This window comes from Tursiops truncatus, chromosome 11, assembly GCF_011762595.2.
Source record: "Tursiops truncatus isolate mTurTru1 chromosome 11, mTurTru1.mat.Y, whole genome shotgun sequence".
Classification (NCBI taxonomy): Eukaryota; Metazoa; Chordata; class Mammalia; order Artiodactyla; family Delphinidae; genus Tursiops; species Tursiops truncatus.
Window position 1 is genome coordinate 13,917,260 of NC_047044.1, and position 23,063 is coordinate 13,940,322.

At 45.6% G+C, this 23,063-nt stretch overlaps 1 protein-coding gene across 1 annotated transcript in view; it reads left to right on the forward strand.

Annotated features, from left to right (window-relative positions):
• The window catches only part of LARGE1 (LARGE xylosyl- and glucuronyltransferase 1), a 588,787-nt gene extending 567,698 nt beyond the window's left edge, over positions 1–21,089 (forward strand). Inside the window, 4 exon segments of the mRNA XM_033866163.2 lie at positions 12,732–12,878; positions 16,667–16,862; positions 19,485–19,667; positions 19,670–21,089. Of these exon segments, the coding sequence (XP_033722054.2) occupies positions 12,732–12,878; positions 16,667–16,862; positions 19,485–19,667; positions 19,670–19,876 (733 nt within the window). The 3' untranslated portion in view covers positions 19,877–21,089.
• Positions 21,090–23,063: the final 1,974 nt, after the last annotated feature.

Below are 23,063 nucleotides of genomic sequence, written 5' to 3' on the forward strand. Positions count from 1 at the left end.
GAAATACGCCAAGACACATATTAATCAAACTGTCAAATATTAAACACAAAGAAAACATATTAAAAGCAGCAAGGGAAAAACAACAAATAACACACAAGGGAATCCCCATAAGGCTAACAGCTGATCTTTCATCAGAAACTCTGCAAGCCAGAAGGGACTGGCAGGACATATTTAAAGTGTTGAAGGAGAAAAACCTGCAACCAAGATTACTCTACCCAGCAAGGATCTCATTCAGATTTGATGGAGAAATTAAAACCTTTACAGACAAGCAAAAACTGAGAGAGTTCAGCACCACCAAACCAGCTTTACAGCAAATGCTAAAGGAACTTCTCTGGGCAAGGAACACAAGAGAAGGAAAAGACCTAAAATAACGAACCCAAAACAATTAAGAAAATGGGAATAGGAACATAACATATCGATAATTACCTTAAATGTAAATGGACTAAATGCTCCCACCAAAAGACACAGATTGGCAGAATGGATATAAAAACAAGACCCATATATTTGCTATCTACAACAGACCCACTTCAGACCTCGAGACACATACAGACTGAAAGTAAGGGGATGGAAAAAGATATTTCACACAAATGGAAACCAAAAGAAAGCTGGAGTAGCAATTCTTATATCAGACAAAATAGACTTTAGAATAAAGACTATTAGAAAACACAAAGAAGGACAATGATCAAGGGATCGATCCAAGAAGAAGATATAACAATTGTAAATATTTATGCACCCAACATAGGAGCACCTCAATACATAAGGCAAATACTAACAGCCATAAATGGGGATATCGACAGTAACACATTCATCGTAGGGGACTTTAACACCCCACTTTAACCAATGGACAGATCATCCAAAATGAAAATAAATAAGGAAACACAAGCTTTAAATGATACATTAAACAAGATGGACTTAATGGATATTTATAGGACATTCCATCCAAAAACAACAGAATACACATTTTTCTCAAGTGCTCATGGAACATTCTCCAGGATAGATCATATCTTGGGTCACAAGTCAAACCTTGGTAAATTTAAGAAAATTGAAATTGTTTCAAGTATCTTTTCTGACCACAACGCTATGAGACTAGATATCAATTACAGGAAAAGATCTGTAAAAAATACAAACACATGGAGGCTAAACAATACACTACTTAATAACGAAGTGATCACTGAAAAAATCAAAGAGGAAATTTAAAAATACCTAGAAACAAATGACAATGGAGACACGACAACCCAAAACCTATGGGATGCAGCAAAAGCAGTTCTAAGAGGGAAGTTTATAGCAATACAATCCTACCTTAAGAAACAGGAAACATCTCGCATAAACAACCTAACCTTGCACCTAAAGCAATTAGAGAAAGAAGAACAAGAAAACCCCAAAGCTAGCAGCAGGAAAGAAGTCATAAAAATCAGATCAGAAATAAATGAAAAAGAAATGAAGGAAACAATAGCAAAGATCAATAAAACTAAAAGCTGGTTCTTTGAGAAGATAAACAAAATTGATAAACCATTAACCAGACTCACCAAGAAAAACAGGGAGAAGACTCAAATCAATAGAATTAGAAATGAAAAAGAAGTAACAACTGACACTGCAGAAATACAAAAGATCATGAGAGATTACTACAAGCAACTCTATGCCAATAAAATGGACAACCTGGAAGAAATGGACAAATTCTTAGAAATGCACAACCTGCCAAGACTGAATCAGGAAGAAATAGAAAATATGAACAGACCAATCACAAGCACTGAAATTGAAACTGTGATTAAAAATCTTCCAACAAACAAAAGCCCAGGACCAGATGGCTTCACAGGCGAATTCTATCAAACATTTAGAGATGAGCTAACACCTATCCTCAAACTCTTCCAAAATATAGCAGAGGGAAGAACACTCCCAAACTCATTCTACGAGGCCACCATCACCTTGATACCAAAACCAGACAAGGATGTCACAAAGAAAGAAAACTATAGGCCAATATCGTTGATGAACATAGATGAAAAAATCCTCAACAAAATACTAGCAAACAGAATCCAACATATTAAAAGGATCATACACCATGATCAAGTGGGGTTTATTCCAGGAATGCAAGGATTCTTCAATATATGCAAATCAATCAATGTGATAAACCATATTAACAAATTGAAGGAGAAAAACCATATGATCATCTCAATAGATGCAGAGAAAGCTTTCGACAAAATTCAATTTATGATAAAAACCCTGCAGAAAGTCAGCATAGAGGGAACTTTCCTTAACATAAAAAAGGCCATATATGACAAACCCATAGCCAACATCGTCCTCAATGGTGAAAAACTGAAAACATTTCCAGTAAGATCAGGAACAAGACAAGGTTGCCCACTCTCACCACTCTTATTCAACATAGTTTTGGAAGTTTTAGCCACAGCAATCAGAGAAAAAAAAGAAATAAAAGGAATCCAAATCGGAAAAGAAGTAAAGCTGTCACTGTTTGCAGATGACATGATCCTATACATAGAGAATCCTAAAGATGCTACTAGAAAACTACTAGAGCTAATCAATGAATTTGGTAAAGTAGCAGGATACAAAATTAATGCACAGAAATCTCTGGCATTCCTATACACTAATGATGAAAAATCTGAAAGTGAAATCAAGAAAACACTCCCATTTACCATTGCAACAAAAAGAATAAAATATCTAGGAACAAACCTACCTAAGGAGACAAAAGACCTGTATGCAGAAAATTATAACACACTGATGAAAGAAATTAAAGATGATACAAATAGATGGAGAGTTATACCATGTTCTTGGATTGGAAGAATCAACATTGTGAAAATGACTCTACTACCCAAAGCAATCTACAGATTCAATGCAATCCCTATCAAACTACCACTGGCATTTTTCACAGAACTAGAACAAAAAATTTCACAATTTGTATGGAAACACAAAAGACCCCGAATAGCCAAAACAATCTTGAGAAGGAAAAAGGGAGCTGGAGGAATCAGGCTCCCTGACTTCAGACTTATACTACAAAGCTACAGTATTCAAGAAAGTATGGTACTGGCACAAAAACAGAAAGATAGATCAATGGAACAGGATAGAAAGCCCAGAGATAAACCCACGCACATATGGTCACCTTATCTTTGATAAAGGAGGCAGGAATGTACAGTGGAGAAAGGACAGCCTTTTCAATAAGTGGTGCTCGGAAAACTGGACAGGTACATGTAAAAGTATGAGATTAGATCACTCCCTAACACCATACACAAAAATAAGCTCAAAATGGATTAAAGACCTAAATATAAGGTCAGAAACTATCAAACTCTTAGAGGAAAACATAGGCAGAACACTCTATGACATGAATCACAGCAAGATCCTTTTTGACCCACCTCCTAGAGAAATGGAAATAAAAACAAACAAATGGGACCTAATGAAACTTCAAAGCTTTTGCACAGCAAAGGAAACCATAAATAAGACGAAAAGACAAGCCTCAGAATGGGAGAAAATATTTGCAAATGAAGCAACTGACAAAGGATTAATCTCCAAAATTTATAAGCAGCTCATGCAGCTCAATAACAAAAAAAAAGCCCAATCCAAAAATGGGCAGAAGACCTAAATAGACATTTCTCCAAAGAAGATATACAGACTGCCAACAAACACATGAAAGAATGCTCAACATCATTAATCATTAGAGAAATGCAAATCAAAACTACAATGAGATATCATCTCACACCAGTCAGAATGGCCATCATCAAAATATCTAGAAACAATAAACGCTGGAGAGAGTGTGGAGAAAGGGAACCGTCTTGCACTGTTGGTGGGAATGTAAATTGATACAGCCACTGTGGAGAACAGTATGGAGTTTCCTTAAAAAACTACAAATAGAATTCCCATATGAACCAGCAATCCCACTACTGGGCGTGTACCCTGAGAAAACCATAATTCAAAAAGAGTCATGTACCAAAATGTTCACTGCATCTCTATTTACAGTAGCCCAGAGATGGAAACAACCTAAGTGTCCATCATCGGATGAATGGATAAAGAAGATGTTGCACATATATACAATGGAATATTACTCAGCCATAAAAAGAAATGAAATTGAGCTATTTGTAATGAGGTGGATAGACCTAGAGTCTGTCATACAGAGTGAAGTAAGTCAGAAAGAGAAAGACAAATACCGTATGCTAATACATATATATGGAATCTAAGAAAAAAAAATGTCATGAAGAACCTAGGGGTAAGACAGGAATAAAGACACAGACCTACTAGAGAATGGACTTGAGGATATGGGGAGGGGGAAGGGTAAGCTGTGACAAAGCGAGAGAGAGGCATGGACATATATACACTACCAAACGTAAGGTAGATAGCTAGTGGGAAGCAGTCGCATAGCACAGGGAGATCAGCTCGGTGCTTTGTGTCCACCTAGAGGGGTAGGATAGGGAGGATGGGAGGGAGGGAAGTGCAAGAGGGAAGAGATATGGATACATATGTATATGTATAACTGATTCACTTTGTTATAAAGCAGAAACTAACCATTGTAAAGCAATTATACTCCAATAAAGATGTAAAAAAACAAAAGGAAAGAAAAGAAGACATAATATGTATAATTGAATCACTTTGCTGTACACCTGAAACTAACCCAATGTTGTAAATCAACTATGCTTCAATAAAAAATAAATTAAAAAAGAAAACAAGCCAATTGAAAAATGGGCAGAAGAACTAAACAGATATTTCTCCAAAGAAGACATACAGATGGCCAATAGACACATGAAAAATACTCAATATCACTAATTATCAGAGAAATGCAAATCAAAACTACAATGAGGTATCACCTCACACCAGTCAAAATGACCATCATCAAAAAGTTGACAAATAATAAATGCTGGAGAGGGTGTGGAGAACAGGGAACCCTCTTACACTATTGGTAGGCATGTAAATTGATACAACCACTATGGAGAACAGTATGGAGTTTCCTTAAAAATCTAAAAATAGAACTACCATATGATCCAGCAATCCCACTCTGTGGTATATATCCAGAGAAGACCATAATTCAAAAAGATACATTCACCCCACTGTTCATTGCTGCACTGTTTACGATAGCCAAGACATGGAAGCAACCTAAAAGTCCATCACAGATCAATGGGTAAAGAAGATGTGGTATATATATATATATATATATATATATATAATCAATATTACTCAGCCATTAAAAAAAGAATGAAACAATGCCATTTGCAGCAACATGGATGGACCTAAGGATTATCATACTAAGTGAAGTCAGACAGAGAAAGACAAATACCACATGATATCACTCATGTGTGGAATCTTTTTTTAAAAAAAGATAACAAATGAACTTATTTACAAAAACAGATTTACAGATATTGAAAAAAAAAACCTGTGGTTACCGAAGGGGAAAGGTGGAGGCGGAGCAATAAATCAGGAGCTTGGGATAAACACCCACACACTACCATGTATAAGGTAGATGACCAACAAGGACCTACTGTATAGCTCAGGGAACTCTACTCAATCCTCTATGATAAGCTATATGAGAAAAGAATCTAAAAATGAATGAATATATGTATATGTATGACTGAATCACTTTGCTGTACCCCTGAAAATAACACATTATAAAACTGTACTCCAATAAAATTAAAATTTTTTAAGAATGTATCATCTTAACCCATCTACACATTTTTAAGTGTATAGTTTAGTGGCATTAAAAGAATATTCTCATTGTTTTGCAGCCATCACCATCGTCTATCTCCAGAATTCTTTGTGCCTTCAAAACCGAAACTCTGTAACCGTTAAACAATAACTCCCCATTCCCTCTCTGCTCAGTGCCTAATAATCTTTATACTTTTTGTCTCTATGAAAAAATGAAAAGGACATACAGCTCAGTGATGGGAAGTTCCACACCAGAGAGCCTACACTTCTGCCTCTCTCCACTTTGGACTCTGTCAGGACAGAGGTTTTATCTGTTCACCCAGCTCTGGACTCAATATTTCTGGTCTGGCTTCATAAATATTCACTAATTAATGAATATATTATCTTAGTTCTCTTCATAACCAAGCCTGTGAAGTATTTATTATCATCAAGATAAGGAAACAAAAGCCCAGAGTTAAGAAAATTGCCCCTGATTACACGATTAGTGAAGCGGTATTGAGATAGAATCAGCATCGTCCGATGTGGAAGACCGTGCTCTTCTTCTCACTCTTCAGCCTCTCTTCAAACTGGCAGCCCCTGAGAGAGACCCATTCCCCACATGTACTGAAAATCGTTTTAGTAGGCTCCTCTTGAAACATCAGAATATCTGGCCATCCCATAAGGTAGCCCCTGTATTGCATCAAGGGCCTCGTAATTGACCTCCCAGCTTCTACCCTAGGCGACACTACAGTCGGCTCTCAACACAGCAGCAGAGTGATTCTTTCAATACAGAAAGCAGGTCCTCTCACTCAGCTTAGAGTTCCCTGGCAGCTCCCCATCTCACTGAGTAAGATCTCAAGACCTTTGTATTGGTTTCCTGTTGCTGCTGTAAGGATGCTGAAAAGGGTCTGTGGAGGCTAAAATCAAGGTGTCAACAGGGCTGCTCTCTGGAGGCTCTAGGGGAGAATCTTTTCTTGCTGCTGAGAGGCCACCCACATTCTTTGGCTTGTGGCCACATCACTCCAGCCTCTGCTTCCTAACTCCCTCTTAGAAGGATGCTCTCTGTTACACTGAATCCACCTGAATCATCCAGGATAACCTTCCTATCTCAGCATCCTTTGTCACATCTGCGGAGTCCCTTTTGCTGTGTAAGGTAACATAGCTGCAGGTTCCTGGGATTAGGAGGTGGTTTTCACTGGGGGAGAGGCGGGGGAGGCATTTGCCCACCACACCCTTCAGTGATCTGTAAGGCCCTGTATGATCTGCAGCACCCTCCCCCTCCACCATGGCCTTTCTGGTCCCCTTCCTCTCTCTGTTCCTTGCTGTGCTCTTGTCATTAGGACCTTTGCACTGGCTGTTTCCCTAACCCAGAAAGCTCTTAACCCAGGTCACCACATGGCATGCTCCCTCGCTTACTCCAGGTATCTGTTTTAGATATCCCCTTCTCCATGACGCCTGCCTATTTAAAAGTACAGCCCATTCTCCACCTCTGGCGTTCCTAACCCAGCTCCGTTCTCTCTCAGCAGGTCTCACTTTCCAACACACTATGTGATTCACTCTGTTCTTCTCGTCTGTCCCCCACGTGTAAAATGTCAGCTCCCCGAGGGCAGGGATTTCTGCCTGTTCTGTTTACCAGTGTATCCCAAGTGCTTCAACAGTGCCTGGCACAGAGTGGAACAAGCGAGGAACCAATGAAAGAGCGAAGTGGGAGAATCCAGGGTGGGCGCCAGGCTTTATGAGCGCGGTCAGGCTGGCATAAGAGGGACGGACACTCATGCCGATGGCCAGCGGACATCAGTGCTTGTCACCTACCAGGCACGGATTAAGCATTTTACATATAGGAGCTCATTCAGTCCTCACAAACACCCTCTGAGATTAATGCTGTGATCACCATCCCCATCTTTACAGACAGAAGCTGGGGAACAAAGAGGTTAAGTAATCAGCCGGGTTGCAAACCTAAGCCTCCCAGCCTCAGAGCCCTCATCTTCACCACTGATGAGGTGACGTCATTAGAACCACACAGCTCATCCCTGTTTCTTATTTCTCTGAGACACTTTCCCGTAATCTCTTCATGCCAGGAACCTGGGCTGTTTTCCTGGTGACAGAGACCTGCCTCTAGGGCAAAGGATGGAGTTAAAGAGAGAGGAAGAGGGGGAGGGGGTGTGTGTGTGTGTGTGTGTGTGTGCGCGCACGCACGTGCATACGCGGTCAACTGCCAGGGTCAGTCTTCAGGTTTGGTCATTTTAAGCGCCAGGAAGCCCATCTACCTAACAGTGTACTCTTTCGTGCTGTTTCTTCAACTTAGCGCTGAGCCCCATGAAAGCCTGCAGTCTCTGCCCACCTCCGTCCCCTCAACTGGCGCAGGAAGCCTTGCTACTCACATCCCCCACCCCCACCCCCCCGCAAACTCGGTCACCAGTTTTACCAAATGGGAGCAAAAAAGGCCATGAACTATTTGCATACTTGAGTAAACTAGCACGAGAGGCTGAGGGGAAAAGATGCACGGGAGAGGAGATGGGGGACTTGGAAGACAGACACCACCCAGTTCACAGCTTGCTACCAGGTCGGCCCCACCAGACTGGAAGGGATGAATTTACTGTGTCAGAAACACCTGAATTGTTTTTGACATGAGGAAGGACTCGGGGAGCTGGCTGGAGACCGAAATCAAATAAACTCTGTTTCCATAGACAGGCAGGCTGGCAAGCCAGAAATCTGTCCTGGTTGTGGGCAGTTTGTGGCCTTTTCTGAACCCTCTGCCCTCGTACTTTCTCTTGCACCAGGCCCAGCGGGAAGCTGAGCTGGGAAGGGGGACGCAAGCTCACTTGTTACTCAGTTATTCCACGTCAGGCGCATGCCTGGCTGTAAATGATTATTTCATCCTCACAGCAGTGCTGATTGGTAAGAGAGGAGTGTTACCTCCATTTTACAGATGGGGAACCTGTGACTACAGTGTCGCCAAGGTCACAGGACGGTGGCAGGCAGGACCTGAACCCGGTGCCAGCTGCCTCTGAGTCCCTGTGTTTGCCGTGCTCTGTTATACCAGCAGGTTTCTCATTTACTTCTGTAGCTACCTAGGGTGTCTTTTACAAGTTTTCAGTCCAAAAATGTTCTAGTAGGTTTGTGAATATTTTTGAAGGGGTCCTGGCCAAGGGCAAGTGGATCAATCAGGATTCTTCAGAGAAACAGAACCATAGGATGGTTAGATATGGCTGGATAGTGATTTTAAGGAATTGCGATGACTGGCGAGTTCGAAATCCATAGAGCCTGTCAGTAGGCTGGAAACTCAGGCAGGATTTCTATGTGACAGTTTTGGGGCAGAAGTCCTTCTTTCCCAGTTAAGCTCAGTTTTTGCTCTTAAGGCCTTCAACTGATTGGAGGAGGCCCACCCATATTATCAAGGGTAAGGGGCTTAAAGTCAGCTGATTCTAAATGTTAGCCACATCCACAAGATACCTTCACAGCAACATCTAGACCTGCATCTAAGGCAAAGGGGTATTATAGAAGCCTCTTCTTGGAATGGAAGATAATTGCCCCTTTCATGGTCCCTGTACATAGGGGCAGCTCTGAGCTATGCTTCCCCGTGTGAAGCCCTGGCCGGGACCGACTGTTTAACCAACCAGCCGGGCACCACAGCCCAGCCTAATTGACACATGCAAGTAAGCGTCCGGAACAGCAGCCACCATGTAGTCAGCACCTAGTATGTGACAGGCACTGCGCCAGCACTTCTGCACACACCGTGTGCTGCTTCTCATCAAAATATTTAACCCAGGCATGAACTCGGAGACTCAGAAGGGTGCAAGTGACTTGCCCAAGAGGAGTGGTGGAGTCAGCTAGAAACCACGTTTGCCTGGTTACTACCGTACCGGACTGCCTTCCAAAATCTTCAGTTTGAATACTCTAGATGAACCAGTCCCAGAGAGATGGACGATGGGACCCAGAACCACTCAGCGGGTCAGAGCTGGCTCCCAGGCCAGCCTTCCCACCTCGCCATCCTGCCCTCCCCTGCTCCTGGAAGATTCTGCACTGGGAACACTCCATCCCCTGCTAGACTCGCTTCCCAGGTAGAGCATGGCCACAGACCATGCAACTCCAGGTGGTCCGCAGGCCCAGCCAGGGTAGTATATGCCAGCAGGACACAGCCCAGGAGAGCCCAGGCTGCCGTTACCGTCTCAAGGAACAGATGTGCTCAGAGTCGGTGCCCTGTTCACACTTTGTTGCTGAAACAACTTCATAATGAGACCCATTCAGGACATCAGTATCAAAGCCTCCTTGAACTGAGGCTGAAACGGACTTATCTAGCGACAAATCCATCTCCGTGGCATTTTGTGTTTTAGCGAGATGAAAGGGAATTTGCAGGAAACACTTGAGGGTCTGATGCTCTCTGTGCAGAGGGAAATAAGGTTTTCTGGGACTCGATTTTGTAGGGCATGCTGCTGACCAGGTCTGCTTACTCTGGGCCTTGCAATATATTGGTGGTTCTGTTGCAAGCAACAGAAACCAGTGCTAGGCACTTAATTAAACTGAAAAGAAATCACAGGGGGGAAAATGTTGAATGGTTTATCTTACAGAATCAAAGTAGGATTTGGAAAACCAATACTTGAGACCATAATTAACCCTGGGCAGCTCCGGGCCACTCTGCAGTAGAAGTTCAGAAACCTCTGAGTGTTGCCTGATATTAGTGCAGGTCGGCTCTGTGATCTCCAGTCTCTGCATCTGTTCAGATTTCCAAGAGTGAGAAACTAATTTGCTCAGCCCAAGTGTCTACCCCTGAACACCCGGCCCTGGCCAGGTCTTCACATGTGTCAGCATAGCTCAGAGCTGCCGACTATGTACGGGGACCATGAGAGGGAATTATTTTCTATTCCAAGAAGTGGCTTCTATAATAACCTTGACTGTAACAGTAATGTGGGGTTTATATAGATAGAGATGTCCATGTTCATAGATCTCTATGTCTATTGTGTATGTGTGTACACTTCACCATTCCCTCCATAGTTCAGCCCTCCTAGCCTCCCACTCCATTTCCATAGCAGTCGTATCTTCAACTAATTAGCTACAAATGCAATCTAGAGCCCTAATTTAGAGACACTTGCCCTTGGGCCTTAAGCATCTGAGACATTTCAGATGAAAACGTAAGCACCAGGTGGGAAGAGACTTTGGATGTTTTGTTCTGTATTTCCAAGTGCCAAGCACAGTGCCTGGCACGTAGTAGGTGCTCGGTGATTGTTGAACGAATGGCAACCACCCGTCAGTGCTGGGACATCTTCCCTCCTCCCTCCAGGGGCTTCGCCATCTTGATCCAAGGGTATTCTTTAGACCCATGTGTCCCGTCCCTAACACCCATATCTGTAACTAAGGTACATACCTCTCCTGGGGGAAAGGTAATGAGCTTCAGCTCTGCCCATGTCCAATGTAGGGTTGATATGAAAGAGGATGCTTGGCCATCAGTGAGGAAACTTCGGGTGTTTGTATGAAGTCATTGCATAGAAAAGACAGAGAAATGCACGCCAGAACGGGGTGACTCAGACCTCTGGTCCTCCAACCAGCTACATATAGCTCACCCAGATTCTATCTTGGTGTCATCGTTTATGAATCTCCCCTGAAGTAGCGACATGAGGCCCATATATCATTTGGTATATAGTTAACTTAAGCATAACTATAAAGAGTGAACGGCAACTGATATTTGGAGGATTCCCACGTCAGTTTCCAGTCCATCTCAACCACCACCTTTGCACTGGGAGCTGGTGAGACCCCTTAACCAAGAGTGGTTTCCGAGACCTGCCCTTCTCCCGACCTGGTCCGGGTTCCCCCTCATCTGTTGCTTCCAAACCCTGCTGCCGGTCTTCCTGGACGGCCGCTCTGTTCTTGTCCCACGCCGGCCAGGGCTAACGTGTTGCTTCCTCGTAGGGTGACGGCTCTTTGCAGACCAGCCCCAGTCCCTGCGTAGGCACAGGCGCAGAGTCCTGTTGAGTGAAAGTGACTTCTTACCTCAAGCAGTTGCATTGCTCTGGAGGGCTGCTGCTTCCGGTACTTTTGCAGAATGCCTTCAACGCCTCGCATTACCCCAAGGAAGACTGCTTTCTCTGTCTCGGAGATAACGGGCAGATGGCCCAGGCTGGCCTGAGACCTGAGGGTCAGTGGTCTGAGCAGGGAGCCCGCATGAAGTATCAAAGCCACGGCCAAAGAGATGCTGGAAGGTGAAGCCAGGGAGTAGGACAGCACCGCAGTGTAATAGGGACCATTTGTTGCTTCCAGCCTGCCACGTGCCAGGTGTACCAAACAGTACTAGTATTTCTGTTACCTTGTCTGGTCTCCACAGCACCTCAGGGGCGAGATATTATTGCCCCATCTTAGGGAGGAACCTGAGGTCGTGAGAAGCTAAATCCCTTGTACGATATGGCAAGACTCCTAAAGCGGCAGAGCCAGGATTCAAATCCTGTCTGTGTCCGTTACAAGCCTCGTGCACTGTGACCTTTCTGGGCCTTTCTCTCTTTCAAAGGTTGGCCACAGATAAATCCATAAGGCAGGACATGGGTCTGAGGAGCAGAAGGCCAGGCTCAAAGGCCAGGAGTGAATGAGAGGATGAGGGATAGCAGAGCTCTGGCGCATTGGCTGCTGGCTGCGTGGGGTGTGTCTGGCCATTTTGAAGGCTCAGGATCTGAAGGAGGGAAAGGATGGAAGAGTCACAGAGACGGGACCCACAAACGCCCAAGTTGGTGATCACCTCATTAGCTTTATGTCCAGCTCTCCCGTGGCCAGTGGTGCGCTGGGAGCGTGTGGCCAACCCAGCGGACCCAGCAGGTGGGCAGATCTCCAAACCCTGTGCGTCCCGGACGCTTGGCTTTTGCACTCGTCTCTGACAGGGGCACACACTATGAAAGTGAGGGAGGGCCCCCAGCCTCTCCGTTCACTCTCCAGGAAGACTCCACTCTCTGGTCCAGGGACAGCAGGGCTCCCGAGTGGCGTTGGACCAGCTACCTGGCCTCCCCGGGCCTCGGATCCCCCATCTTTAACCCGAGAGGCTGACCCCTCCCTGTGCCAACCACCTCCACTCCGTCCCGTGGGGAAGGCCTCTGCCTGGCATCACAGGGACCCTGTCTCTCTTCCTGCCCACTCTCCAGGAAGTCTGTCATCCAGCTCGACCTTGCCAACACCAAGAAGGTGACGATAGTCCCTGCGTTCGAGACACTGCGCTACCGGCTCTCCTTCCCCAAGTCGAAGGCAGAGTTGCTGTCGATGCTGGACATGGGGACCCTCTTCACGTTCAGGTGAGTGGCCCTCACTGCCGCCTCCTGGGGGAGGGGGAGCCTGAAGGCCTTCTCGCTCCTGGGAACCCAGGCGCCAGAGCTGCTGGCCCAGACAGTTGTCATGGCATTAGACCATTTTAAGGCCAAAACAAAGCACCGCTGGCCCCACACTGTGTGCTTGGAGTGTTGTTTTCTCTTCCCACGTGCCATGCGCTTTTTGTACACGTGTGATCGACCTGTGTGTCCACATGCAAGGACAGGAACGCTGGGCAGGGCAGTTAGCTTATTTCTTTTCCTACTTTACTCAGTTTAAGTTCTGCTCCCGTCTCCCGGCTCTGATTCCTGTCTTGGTTTGTTTGTCCATTCAGTCATTTGGTAAGCGTGTTTCGTCGTGTTAGTGCCGTGGAGGCCGTCTCCCTTTTTCTTGTGGGTGGTCTGTTCTCCGAGGTCCTCGGGCCTGGGATGGGCAGCAGTAGCTTCAACCACTCAAGTCATCAAGGTGACTCCAAGGTTGGACACAACAGATGTGGCAGCTGACTTTCCTGTTGCCCGAGTGACAGTTTCAAACAAACCTTTCATTTCCCTGATTTCCTAGTACCCTAAGTCCTGCAGGAACATTGCAGAAGGGCTACCCTTCCACCTGTCCAAAGGGCCCAGAGAGTCTGCAGGATAGCACAGGTGCCAATGGCTTCTGTCTGCAGGGGACAGGCTACAGCATTAAGGGTAGCGCCCCTGGGCGGGGGAGTAGGAATCGTGCTCGGTCTCTTGACAGAGCAGTTGGAAGAAAGAGAGAGCTGTGCCCTCCTTCTGCTTCCGTTTTAAAGAGAGACCTCCCTTTTGAACCGTGTAAGAATGCCCAACACTTCCTTTGAGCTAAAGAACATACATTTCTAGGCAATCTGAATTTTATTGGAAAGATCATAATAACTTAGGTTTTCATATCACTATTAAGTCACTAGAAGTTTCTGGAAGGTTTTCTCAAACATTATTTTGTGAAATAATTTTATCAGGTAGGTTATTCATGCAACAATTCAGAGATGCTCCCTTTTCACCTTTTATACAGATAAAGGAACTGAGGAGTGCAGGGGTCCTGGGGGAGCCAGGACTCAAACTCCAGCCTTCTTCCTCCCTCCAGAATTCTGGAAAGTAGCCTCAAAGAGTTAATACCCCACCAACCAATCCTCCTTTCTTTTTGGAAAAAAAACAATAACTACCATTTATTGAGTGCCAGGCACTGTGATCAGCTCCTTTAATCCTCACAACAAATCCATGAGGCAGATATGTTGTCCCCATTTTACAGATAAAGAAACCGAGGCTCTGAGAGGCTACATAACTTGCCAGGCCACACGGCCAGTACGTGACAGAGCCTGGATTCAGCCCAGCTCTGGGGAACTACAGAGCCTGTGCTCTTAACCGAAGTACCATCAGACCACTGATCAAGTCCTGAATTTTTTCACTTTCAGTGTTTGAAGATGCATGCAAAAAGAGAGACTCTAGATGCCACAGCCTAATGGCTGACCATCCAGCAAATTTTCAAGACCTCCTTCCTTCCTTCTCCATCCCCAGATTATCTAAGAACTCATTTCAAGGCCAAGTCCGTGGGCCTGAGAGCTGGGGTTTGGCCTGCTGTGTCCGCGATTGCTGCTCTGGCCCACAGCTTGCAAGCCACCATGCCAAGTGCTAAATTACAGACCTTCCCTCCGAGAAATTGCTTTTGTCACCTTCCCTCCAAATGATGAACAGCTGAAACCTACTCCGCACTGCACCTGGAATGAGAAATCACCCACACACCTACACATCCATCCTCCAGGGCAGCGGTTCTGAGTGGGGTCCCTGGGCCACTAGCAACAGCATCCCCTGGGAGCTTGTTAGAAATGCCAGGTCTGAAGCCTCACCCCAGACCTACTGGATCAGAAACTCTGGGGGTGGAACCCAGATATCTGTTAGAAAATAGTCCTCCAGGGCATTCTGATACGCACTCACGTTGGAGAACCTCTGCTCAAAGCAGAGTGCCCCGCATCTCCTCTAAGCAACATCCCACAGGGTGTACCCAGGAAATCTCTCTCGTCACTATGTTTGGAGGCTGAGGATGGTCTCAGAAAGCAAGTCCTGGAGACCACTGTCTACTGGTCTGACAGATTTCTTGGGGCATTTTCTGAAGCTTTTCTTTCTAGAATGTTCTTTTTCTTGGGCCCCATCTGCTGTTTCACTAGAGCCTCAGCCTCCTGCCATCTCTTTGGAGCGTCCAGAGGCACATTCCTGCCCCACTAACTGGCTTCTGTCTCAGGTACCTCTCAAGTTTTAAGAGTGCTCATTCATTCATTAATCTGTTCAACTTAGTGCACAGCCATTGACTACTTGCTCTAGATATAGGCCAGAGAGTGTGGTGACAGTGACATATAAGAGAGGTAACCCAGCATCGTGGTTCAAGGTCCTGGCCCTTGAGCCAGGCTGCCTAGGTTTGAATCTCACCTCCGCCACAGCTATTTGTAACTTGACACTGGGCACGTAATAAGAATTTAAAACTATAGGTCTAGCATGTACAATATAACCAGTATAGAGTAAGTGTTTACTAAATACTGGCTTCTTATCATTATTGTTGCATGGTTGTATTCATTTTTATTGCCATATAACAAACTACCACAAGTTTCGAAGCTCAAAACAATACAAATTTATTATCTCACAGTCTCTGAGGGTCAGAGGTCCAAGCATGGAATGGCTGGATTCTCTGCTTCGGGTTTCGTTTGGCTGAAATCAAAGCGTGGGCAAGGCTGCAGTTGTCCCTAGAGCGTGTGGTTCTCCTCCAGGCTCACTGGTCGTTGGCAGGATTCCTTTCCTTGTCATTGTAGGACTGCCATGTGGCCCCCATAGGCATCTCACGCATGGCTTTTTGCTTTCTTCCAGACTCAGATTTAAAAGTTCACCTGATTAAGTCAGGCCCACCCCCCATAATCTCCCTTGTAATTAATCTAAAGTCAACTGATTAGTGACCATAATTACATGTACTAAATCCCTTCTGCCCTATAATGTAGCGTAATCACAGAGGTGATACCATAGTCACAGGTTCTGCCTCAAGAGGGCGAACATTATACAAGGGCAGGTCACCCAGAAGAGAGTCTTCTGCCTTCCACAAGGGTCCCTGGTAGGAATGACCCTATTACAGACTAACATGCAGTTCCACATAAACGACAGAGAGCACTCCAGAAAGTCATGTACCCTTTCACAGTGAAAGCCTCTTCATTAGTAAAGGATGTAGATAGTGGACTGTATTCGTTGCTGTAACAAGGTGCTACAAACTGGGTGGCTTAAAGTGACAGAAAGTTATTCTCACCATTCTGCAAGCCAGAAGTCCAAACTCAAGGTGATGGTGGTTCCTGGCTTCCTCCAAAGGCTCTAGGGAAGATTTCTTCCGTGCCTCTTTCCAGCTTCTGCTGGTTGCCAGCAATCCTTGGCTTGCAGGTCTATCACTTCAATTTTTGCTTTCATCTTCACCTGGCATTCTTCCTGTGTATCTCCGTATCCAAAATTTCCTCTTATAAGGACACCAGCCTTTGGATTAGACCCTGCAATAATCCACTGTGACCTCTTCTTAACTTGATACATGTGCAAAGACCTTCTTTGCAAATAGGTCACATTCTCCGGTACTAGGGGTTAGGGCTTGAACATAGCTTTTGGCGGGAGGTGGGGGACAAAATGCAACCCACAACAAGGACTATATCAGCATGTAGCTCTTCATCCTCCAAACCAGCAGCATTTGGAAAGCTGAGCTTCCTTCCCTCCACTCAGTGGCTTTTCTCCATGTGTCCCAGGTACCACGTCTGGACTAAAGGCCACGCACCCACAAACTTTGCCAAGTGGCGGACCGCCACCACGCCTTACCGGGTTGAGTGGGAGGCCGATTTCGAGCCGTATGTTGTCGTGAGACGGGACTGCCCTGAGTACGACCGGAGGTTTGTGGGCTTTGGCTGGAACAAGGTGGCTCACATCATGGAACTGGATGCCCAGGTGAGAAGAGTGGGACGTTATGGACCCGGTGCTGTGGGGAAAGGGGAGGCCTGGATCTTAAAGCTGGAAGGGCCTTGGAGATAATACACAGGGACCAGAGAAGGAACACAGCGTGTTCAGGGATCTAGAGTGAGAACATGACAGTACTCATTCTCAGGGCTGTTGATTCCCAAAACTTTTCTCTTTCTTCTCCCTTGGGTGACAGACGGTTGGGTTCCCAGCCAGGACTTAGGCACATGTGAGTGTCCTGTGACAAACCACTTCACCCCCTCATCCTCATTCAACCCAGTGACGAAGACAAGCAAATGATGACCATTCATCACTCAGCCTGTGAGTCATGTAACTGACACAAAGCATTCTAGCAGTTCGGTATAAATGACACAAAGCACGCAGCTGAGAAGCAGCTATTTATTCTACCCTGTAACTAAAAGAGTGATGATGTTCAGGCTGTATTTAATCATGAAACCTTTTCATTCATTCAACTAATACTTAACTGAGCACCTACTTCAAAAGAAAAATCTCCGCAGAATTCTAATAGGTTAAACCAGGGGTCTGCAAAGCTTTTCTCCAAAGAACCAGATAGTAAATTTGGGAGGCTTTGTGGGGCCTGCAAGTTTCTTTTTCAACTACTCAGTTCTGCCATTGTCGTTCAGTTGTAGACAGTATCTAAAGAATGGACGTGGCTGTGTTCCAATAAAACTTTATTTATTAAAGAACATGCAGCCGGCCAGACACACCACAGCTTAGCAGCCCCTGTGTCAAACAAACAAAAGCAAAGCTATTCTGGTTCAGTTAGGAGAAGGAGGCTTAGGCCCCTCAACCCCACCCTTTGGTCTCTCTGTTTGCTATTCTCCAAGGCACCGCCTCTTGGAGCACAGTGTAAAGATTTCTCAACAGGGGCATCCTGAATTCAGAGAAAGCAATGGATACTCGGTGCTGGCTGCCCTGAGTCACCTGGAGAACTTTCCAACACTTCCAGTGTGTTTGAGAACAGTCCCAGGTGATTTGACTAAATCTCTAGGGTTGCAAACCACTGATGTAGATAGAAGGTTATGGGATGGTGTCCATATTTAACAATGGAGAGCACGACCTTTAGTGTCCGTTTTTTCAGTCTTGGAGGTGGTCCAGTGCTGCTCACAAACAGAAATGCTTAGTCTGCCTCAGCTTCTGTTTGAAAGAAATGTAATATTCGTGCATCCGGCAGTGTGGTGAGGTGAACTGGTTCAATAAAGTTAATTTTTCCAGCACTGAGACCTGGGCTTTGTTTTAGACAATTTTGACAGAACTCTTGAAAATTTGTTGCATATTTTCCTTGCTCTGCCAAACGTAATTTTACTCTTTCTAGTGATTTAGGGAGGTAATGAGTACACACCTGACAGGTAATCCAGCCACACCTGTAGGAGCTGTTGGGATTGGTAGGGCTGTTTGTCCCCACGTGAAAAATCCCAGACAGCTAAGCTCCAGGAGTTCTTGCATTTTCTTTTTATGGTTTTTCTCACTCCTTCCTCACCATCAACTGTCATTTCTGGCTGCTGTCAGTATTCCTCCACGTGGAACAGCTACCTTTCCCCATCTTGACGTTTCCCTTTGAGTTTATTCTGATCTGCTCTGGGCTGGGAAACTAGCTGACCAAAACTTATCAGACATTCTATCTAAAATCAGAGATTGTAATTCTGAGTGCAGCTGTGCTGCTTCTCCTTTGAGTTACACATCCCGAATTTATGTCACCTGTTTTAGCTATTTAGAGGCATTTTATTTTTTATCTGAGTTCCTATCTATATTCTGCAAAGTGGAGAATACCATACGATGATTCGTAGTAAGGCTGCGTGGGTGAGAAGTTTGGTGTGTGTTTTTTTTTTTTTTTTTTTTTTTTTTTTTGTAAGCAGGCCTCTCACTGTTGTGGCCTCTCCCGTTGCGGAGCACAGGCTCCGGACGCGCAGGCTCAGCGGCCATGGCTCACGGGCCCAGCAGCTCCGCGGCACGTGGGATCTTCCCAGACCGGGGCACAAACCCGTGTCCCCTGCATCGGCAGGTGGACTCCAACCACTGCGCCACCAGGGAAGCCCTTTGTTTGTTTTTTGTTGGGGTTTTTCTGTTTTGTTTTTGAGAATTTAGTTCTTGATGAGCTTCCGTCCAGTGGAGCATCTTTTTCCTCATTCCTTTTTTGTCCCCTCTTTTGTACTAATCTGACGAGACTGTTAAATCTCATCAAACCCTATGAGAAGTCACATAAGCAGACATCACTTAATCGAGCAAGAGAGCCTCCTGTGGCTTGTGTCATTCTAGAGCAAATATGTGGGTGTGTACTCACACTTAATCAGGAACGTTTTATGGGCCATAAGCTCTGCCCAGCACTGTCCATACATTACTGGTTGTCTCTCAAGGTGGGTATTATTACTTTCACTTTATAGATGGGAAAACTAAGGCTCAGAGAGGCCAGGTAATGTGTCCAAGGTCATGGAGACAGCCCTGAACTGCTCCCGTCCACATGGTGGTGCTGCCCTGCTTCCTGGTGTCATTCACCACTTATTCCTTCGCTTGGTCAGGCGGCCATCCGCTGGGGTGTTCATCACACATCGCTGGGGGCTCTGCAGGTCTCACACTGCTCTTGTCTGCTTCCAGGAGTATGAGTTCATCGTGCTGCCCAACGCATACATGATCCACATGCCTCACGCCCCTAGCTTCGACATCACCAAGTTCCGGTCCAACAAGCAATACCGCATCTGTCTCAAAACCCTGAAGGAGGAGTTTCAGCAGGACATGTCCCGCCGCTACGGCTTTGCCGCCCTCAAATATCTCACGGCCGAGAACAACAGCTAGCACCAAGAAGCCCATCGCAAGGGAGAGACGTTCTACCAGGGGGAGAGCCACTTGCTGTGTGGGGCCCAGCCTTCAAACTCAAATTGAGCACCGCTTTTTTTGGTTTGTTTTTATTTGTCTCTTTGGCCCAACAAAGCTGCCCTCCCTACGGAGATCTGGGACAAGGATCCGGCCAGTCCCTCTCTGGCCCATGACCCATCACTCCCAGAGCGTGGGAAAACAGCCCACCTATGTGGTCTCTCCAGGAACGGGACACAGAGGGTGAGAGGGAGCAAGGGGGTTATCCTTCCGCAAAGGCACACCACCAGGCAGGTCTTTAGGATATTCTCATGGCTTTTTTTTTTAAAAAAAAAAAAGAGAAGGCAGGGTGTAGGGGTTAGCCATCCAAGGAAATAAAAGCAAAAATGTCTCTTCATCAGAGAAGACTTTCTTCTTCACCCTGCAGTTCAACGGGGTATCCAAAAGGAGGGCACACCAGTGATCAGAACTGTTCGGGAAAACCCAGTGGGGACACTGTACTCGGCAGGACCTAGAGGTGGGGATTGCTCGGTTCTTTATCCTCAAGGTCACTCTTGTTTTGTTTTGGGGGATTTTGTTTATTTGTTTATTTTGGGTCTGGGAATCCCAGCTAGAAAACCCGATCCTTTAAGGCTCTGAAGGAGAAGCAGCTGCTTAGCTGCCATCCCTCTATCAGCAGTGGCCCAGCCAGGAGGACAGGAGTCTGCGGCCAACATCTACACGGGTCGCCTTCTTCGGGATGGTCACCGAGGCCCCATGGCCTTGAATTCCCTACTTTCCAGAATCCAGGGGCTACGATGGGGACTGTGGAAGTACAGAGACCAGCTGTTTTACAACCAGTCACATTTTCTATTGGCAGTGACTGATTCAATGGGGACAGGGCTTTAAAGGGATGGTTTCCATGCACGCGAAAGGTACGAACCTCTCAGGCCTTTAGAAGAACTTTCGTAATTCACTCGAGCCCAGTCCTGAAGATTCACAAGCCCGTTTGGAGAACTTAGGGAAGAATGTGTTGGGCTCCACTGTGTTCACACGTCCACTCCGCTGCAGCTGGGACGAGGTCATGACCTCAGGCTCCCTTGGGGACCCACCCAAGGGTAGGCCAGCACCTTTACCATTACACAGATTGAAGGGACACTGGACTTTTTAGCCATTTTCTTGAATCTTCAATGTTAATGTTGTGTTTACATTGATGAGAACAAGAGTCAGGGCCCAACTCTCTGCCGGGCTGTTTGTATCAAGTTGCAGTGTGACCAGCAAACGCTGCATCAATAAATGAAAGTACAGACTGTTTCTTCCCCACTCCCCTCCCACTCTTGTAAGGAGCTACCGGACACACTTCCGTGTAGAGAGCAAAGTCGGTAAACAGCAACTTTACACTTTCTGTTCTCCCGTTGTGTTCTCTCATTGCTTGAACTTGAACCTCTTTTTTCTCTTTGCCTGAGGTTAGATCTCACTTCATGCTCCAACCCTCAGAGCATTTTCACATTTTCCATTCAGCTTCTGTCTCAATACTGAAGGCCAGATGTTTTAGGTAGCATATGTGGGCCAGCAAGGGAAACCGTGGCAACTGTCCTGTTAGTCATGAAACGCCGCAGCAGCAGCCTGATTTATGAGAGGCCCTCAATGTGTCACGCAGTCACGTGCATTCACTCAGATTTACTGACAAATTTAGGAAAACTATTAGGACTAATCCTCACACAGATATGCATAAGTTTGTGTGTGTGTATATGTCTCATGTGTGTGTGTGTGTGTATATATATCTCACATACATAAATGACATATGCAGTATTATTACAAAAGTTATACATAAATACTGTAAAAAGCAAAACATCACAAAAGTATTCAAAGTTCACGTTAAAGTTTCCTTTTTCCACTGGTGTGTGGGAGCCAGCTTATTGTGCACATCTCTTTCCTACTCCTGTGTACAGAGACATCACCTTTGTAGCATGAAATCATCCGTGATTGGAGTATTTACGCCATGGAAATCAGAAAACATCACAAATCAGGGCCCTGCCACCCTGAGCGCCGGTTGTTAAACATCTCCCCACACACCACTGCTTTTTCCTCTCCCCTGTGCATACACACACACACGCACAGGCACTCAAACGTTCATATGCTGACAGCTCTAGTTCCTCAGTGTTGAAAATCAATTTTTAATTCCCTAAAGCCTTTTATTTTTTAAATTTTTTCATGGCCCCTGAATCACACCCAGCCACCTTGCTTCTTCACTTGCATTTCTGTGGGTATAGTTGTGACCATGTAATCTATTATCATCTGAAGTGGGTCAGCTCTGAGAATGAAGGAAGGTGCTAATTACTTGGAGACAATAGGTATAAATTGGAGGACGGTGTAGCTTCACGTACGCTGAATTTATTAAAGCCAGAAACTGACACTCCACACCCACAAGAGGAAATCCTATTTCCCCAAAGACAGGCGCCTGACACTCTGAAGCTACTCTCACTTAAGGCTAGAACTCAGATCGTGGCTGATTCCCAAGTTCAACACAGAGGCTGCCAAGCCGGTGGAGGCTGAGGTCTGCAGCACCAACAGCGTGAATTCCCAGAACTTACACTGAGGGCAGCAGCACTTTGCCAGCCCCGGCTCATGTGTGGGGAGCTGGAGCCACTTGGTCAGAGGCAGTTGCTACAGATGCTGATTCCTTCGTATCAGTTCCCTAGGGTACAAGACGCTTGTGAATGGGGCACACTGATGTTTTCATGCTTAAATAAGCCAAAACCATCTTGGCTTTCAGTTGGGAGGGAGGACAGGATTCTCTCCTTTAGCCCCCATAATATTCAGTGCCCGAGGGAGCTGAGATATATTGGGTAACCACTGTGAAAGGACCCTGGGCATGCAGGAGCTCGTTGAAGCCTTGCGGCAAAACAGCAAAGTGGCTATTACCGTTGATTGATGAGGAAACTGAGTGAGCTCTGGGAAATTCAGTAAGTCCCCCAAATTCACATAGTCAGTACATGGCAGAATCAGAACTTAAACCCAAGCCTACTTTTTAAAATCCAAAGCCACGTAATCTGCAACGATGCTCTCTTCCCCAGAAGAAAAGAAACATACTAAGTATTGGCGGACAAGAGGATTTGAACCTATGGAAGATGATGAGATTCCTAAGTCCTCGTTCACCATCCAACAATAACCACACAGCCTAGACAGCAACCCCTCCTTAGATGCTCCAATTCTTGCCACGCTCATGGACTTTCTCAAAATTCATTTGAAATAGACCTGGGCAATCTATGACCATATTTAGACAGCTGAGATCAACTAGGAGGGCAGTAATTGATTCTCTGAATGCTTCTCCTGGGTTATTTCCTAGATTACATGGCACAGGTAGAGACACTAAGTTTTAAG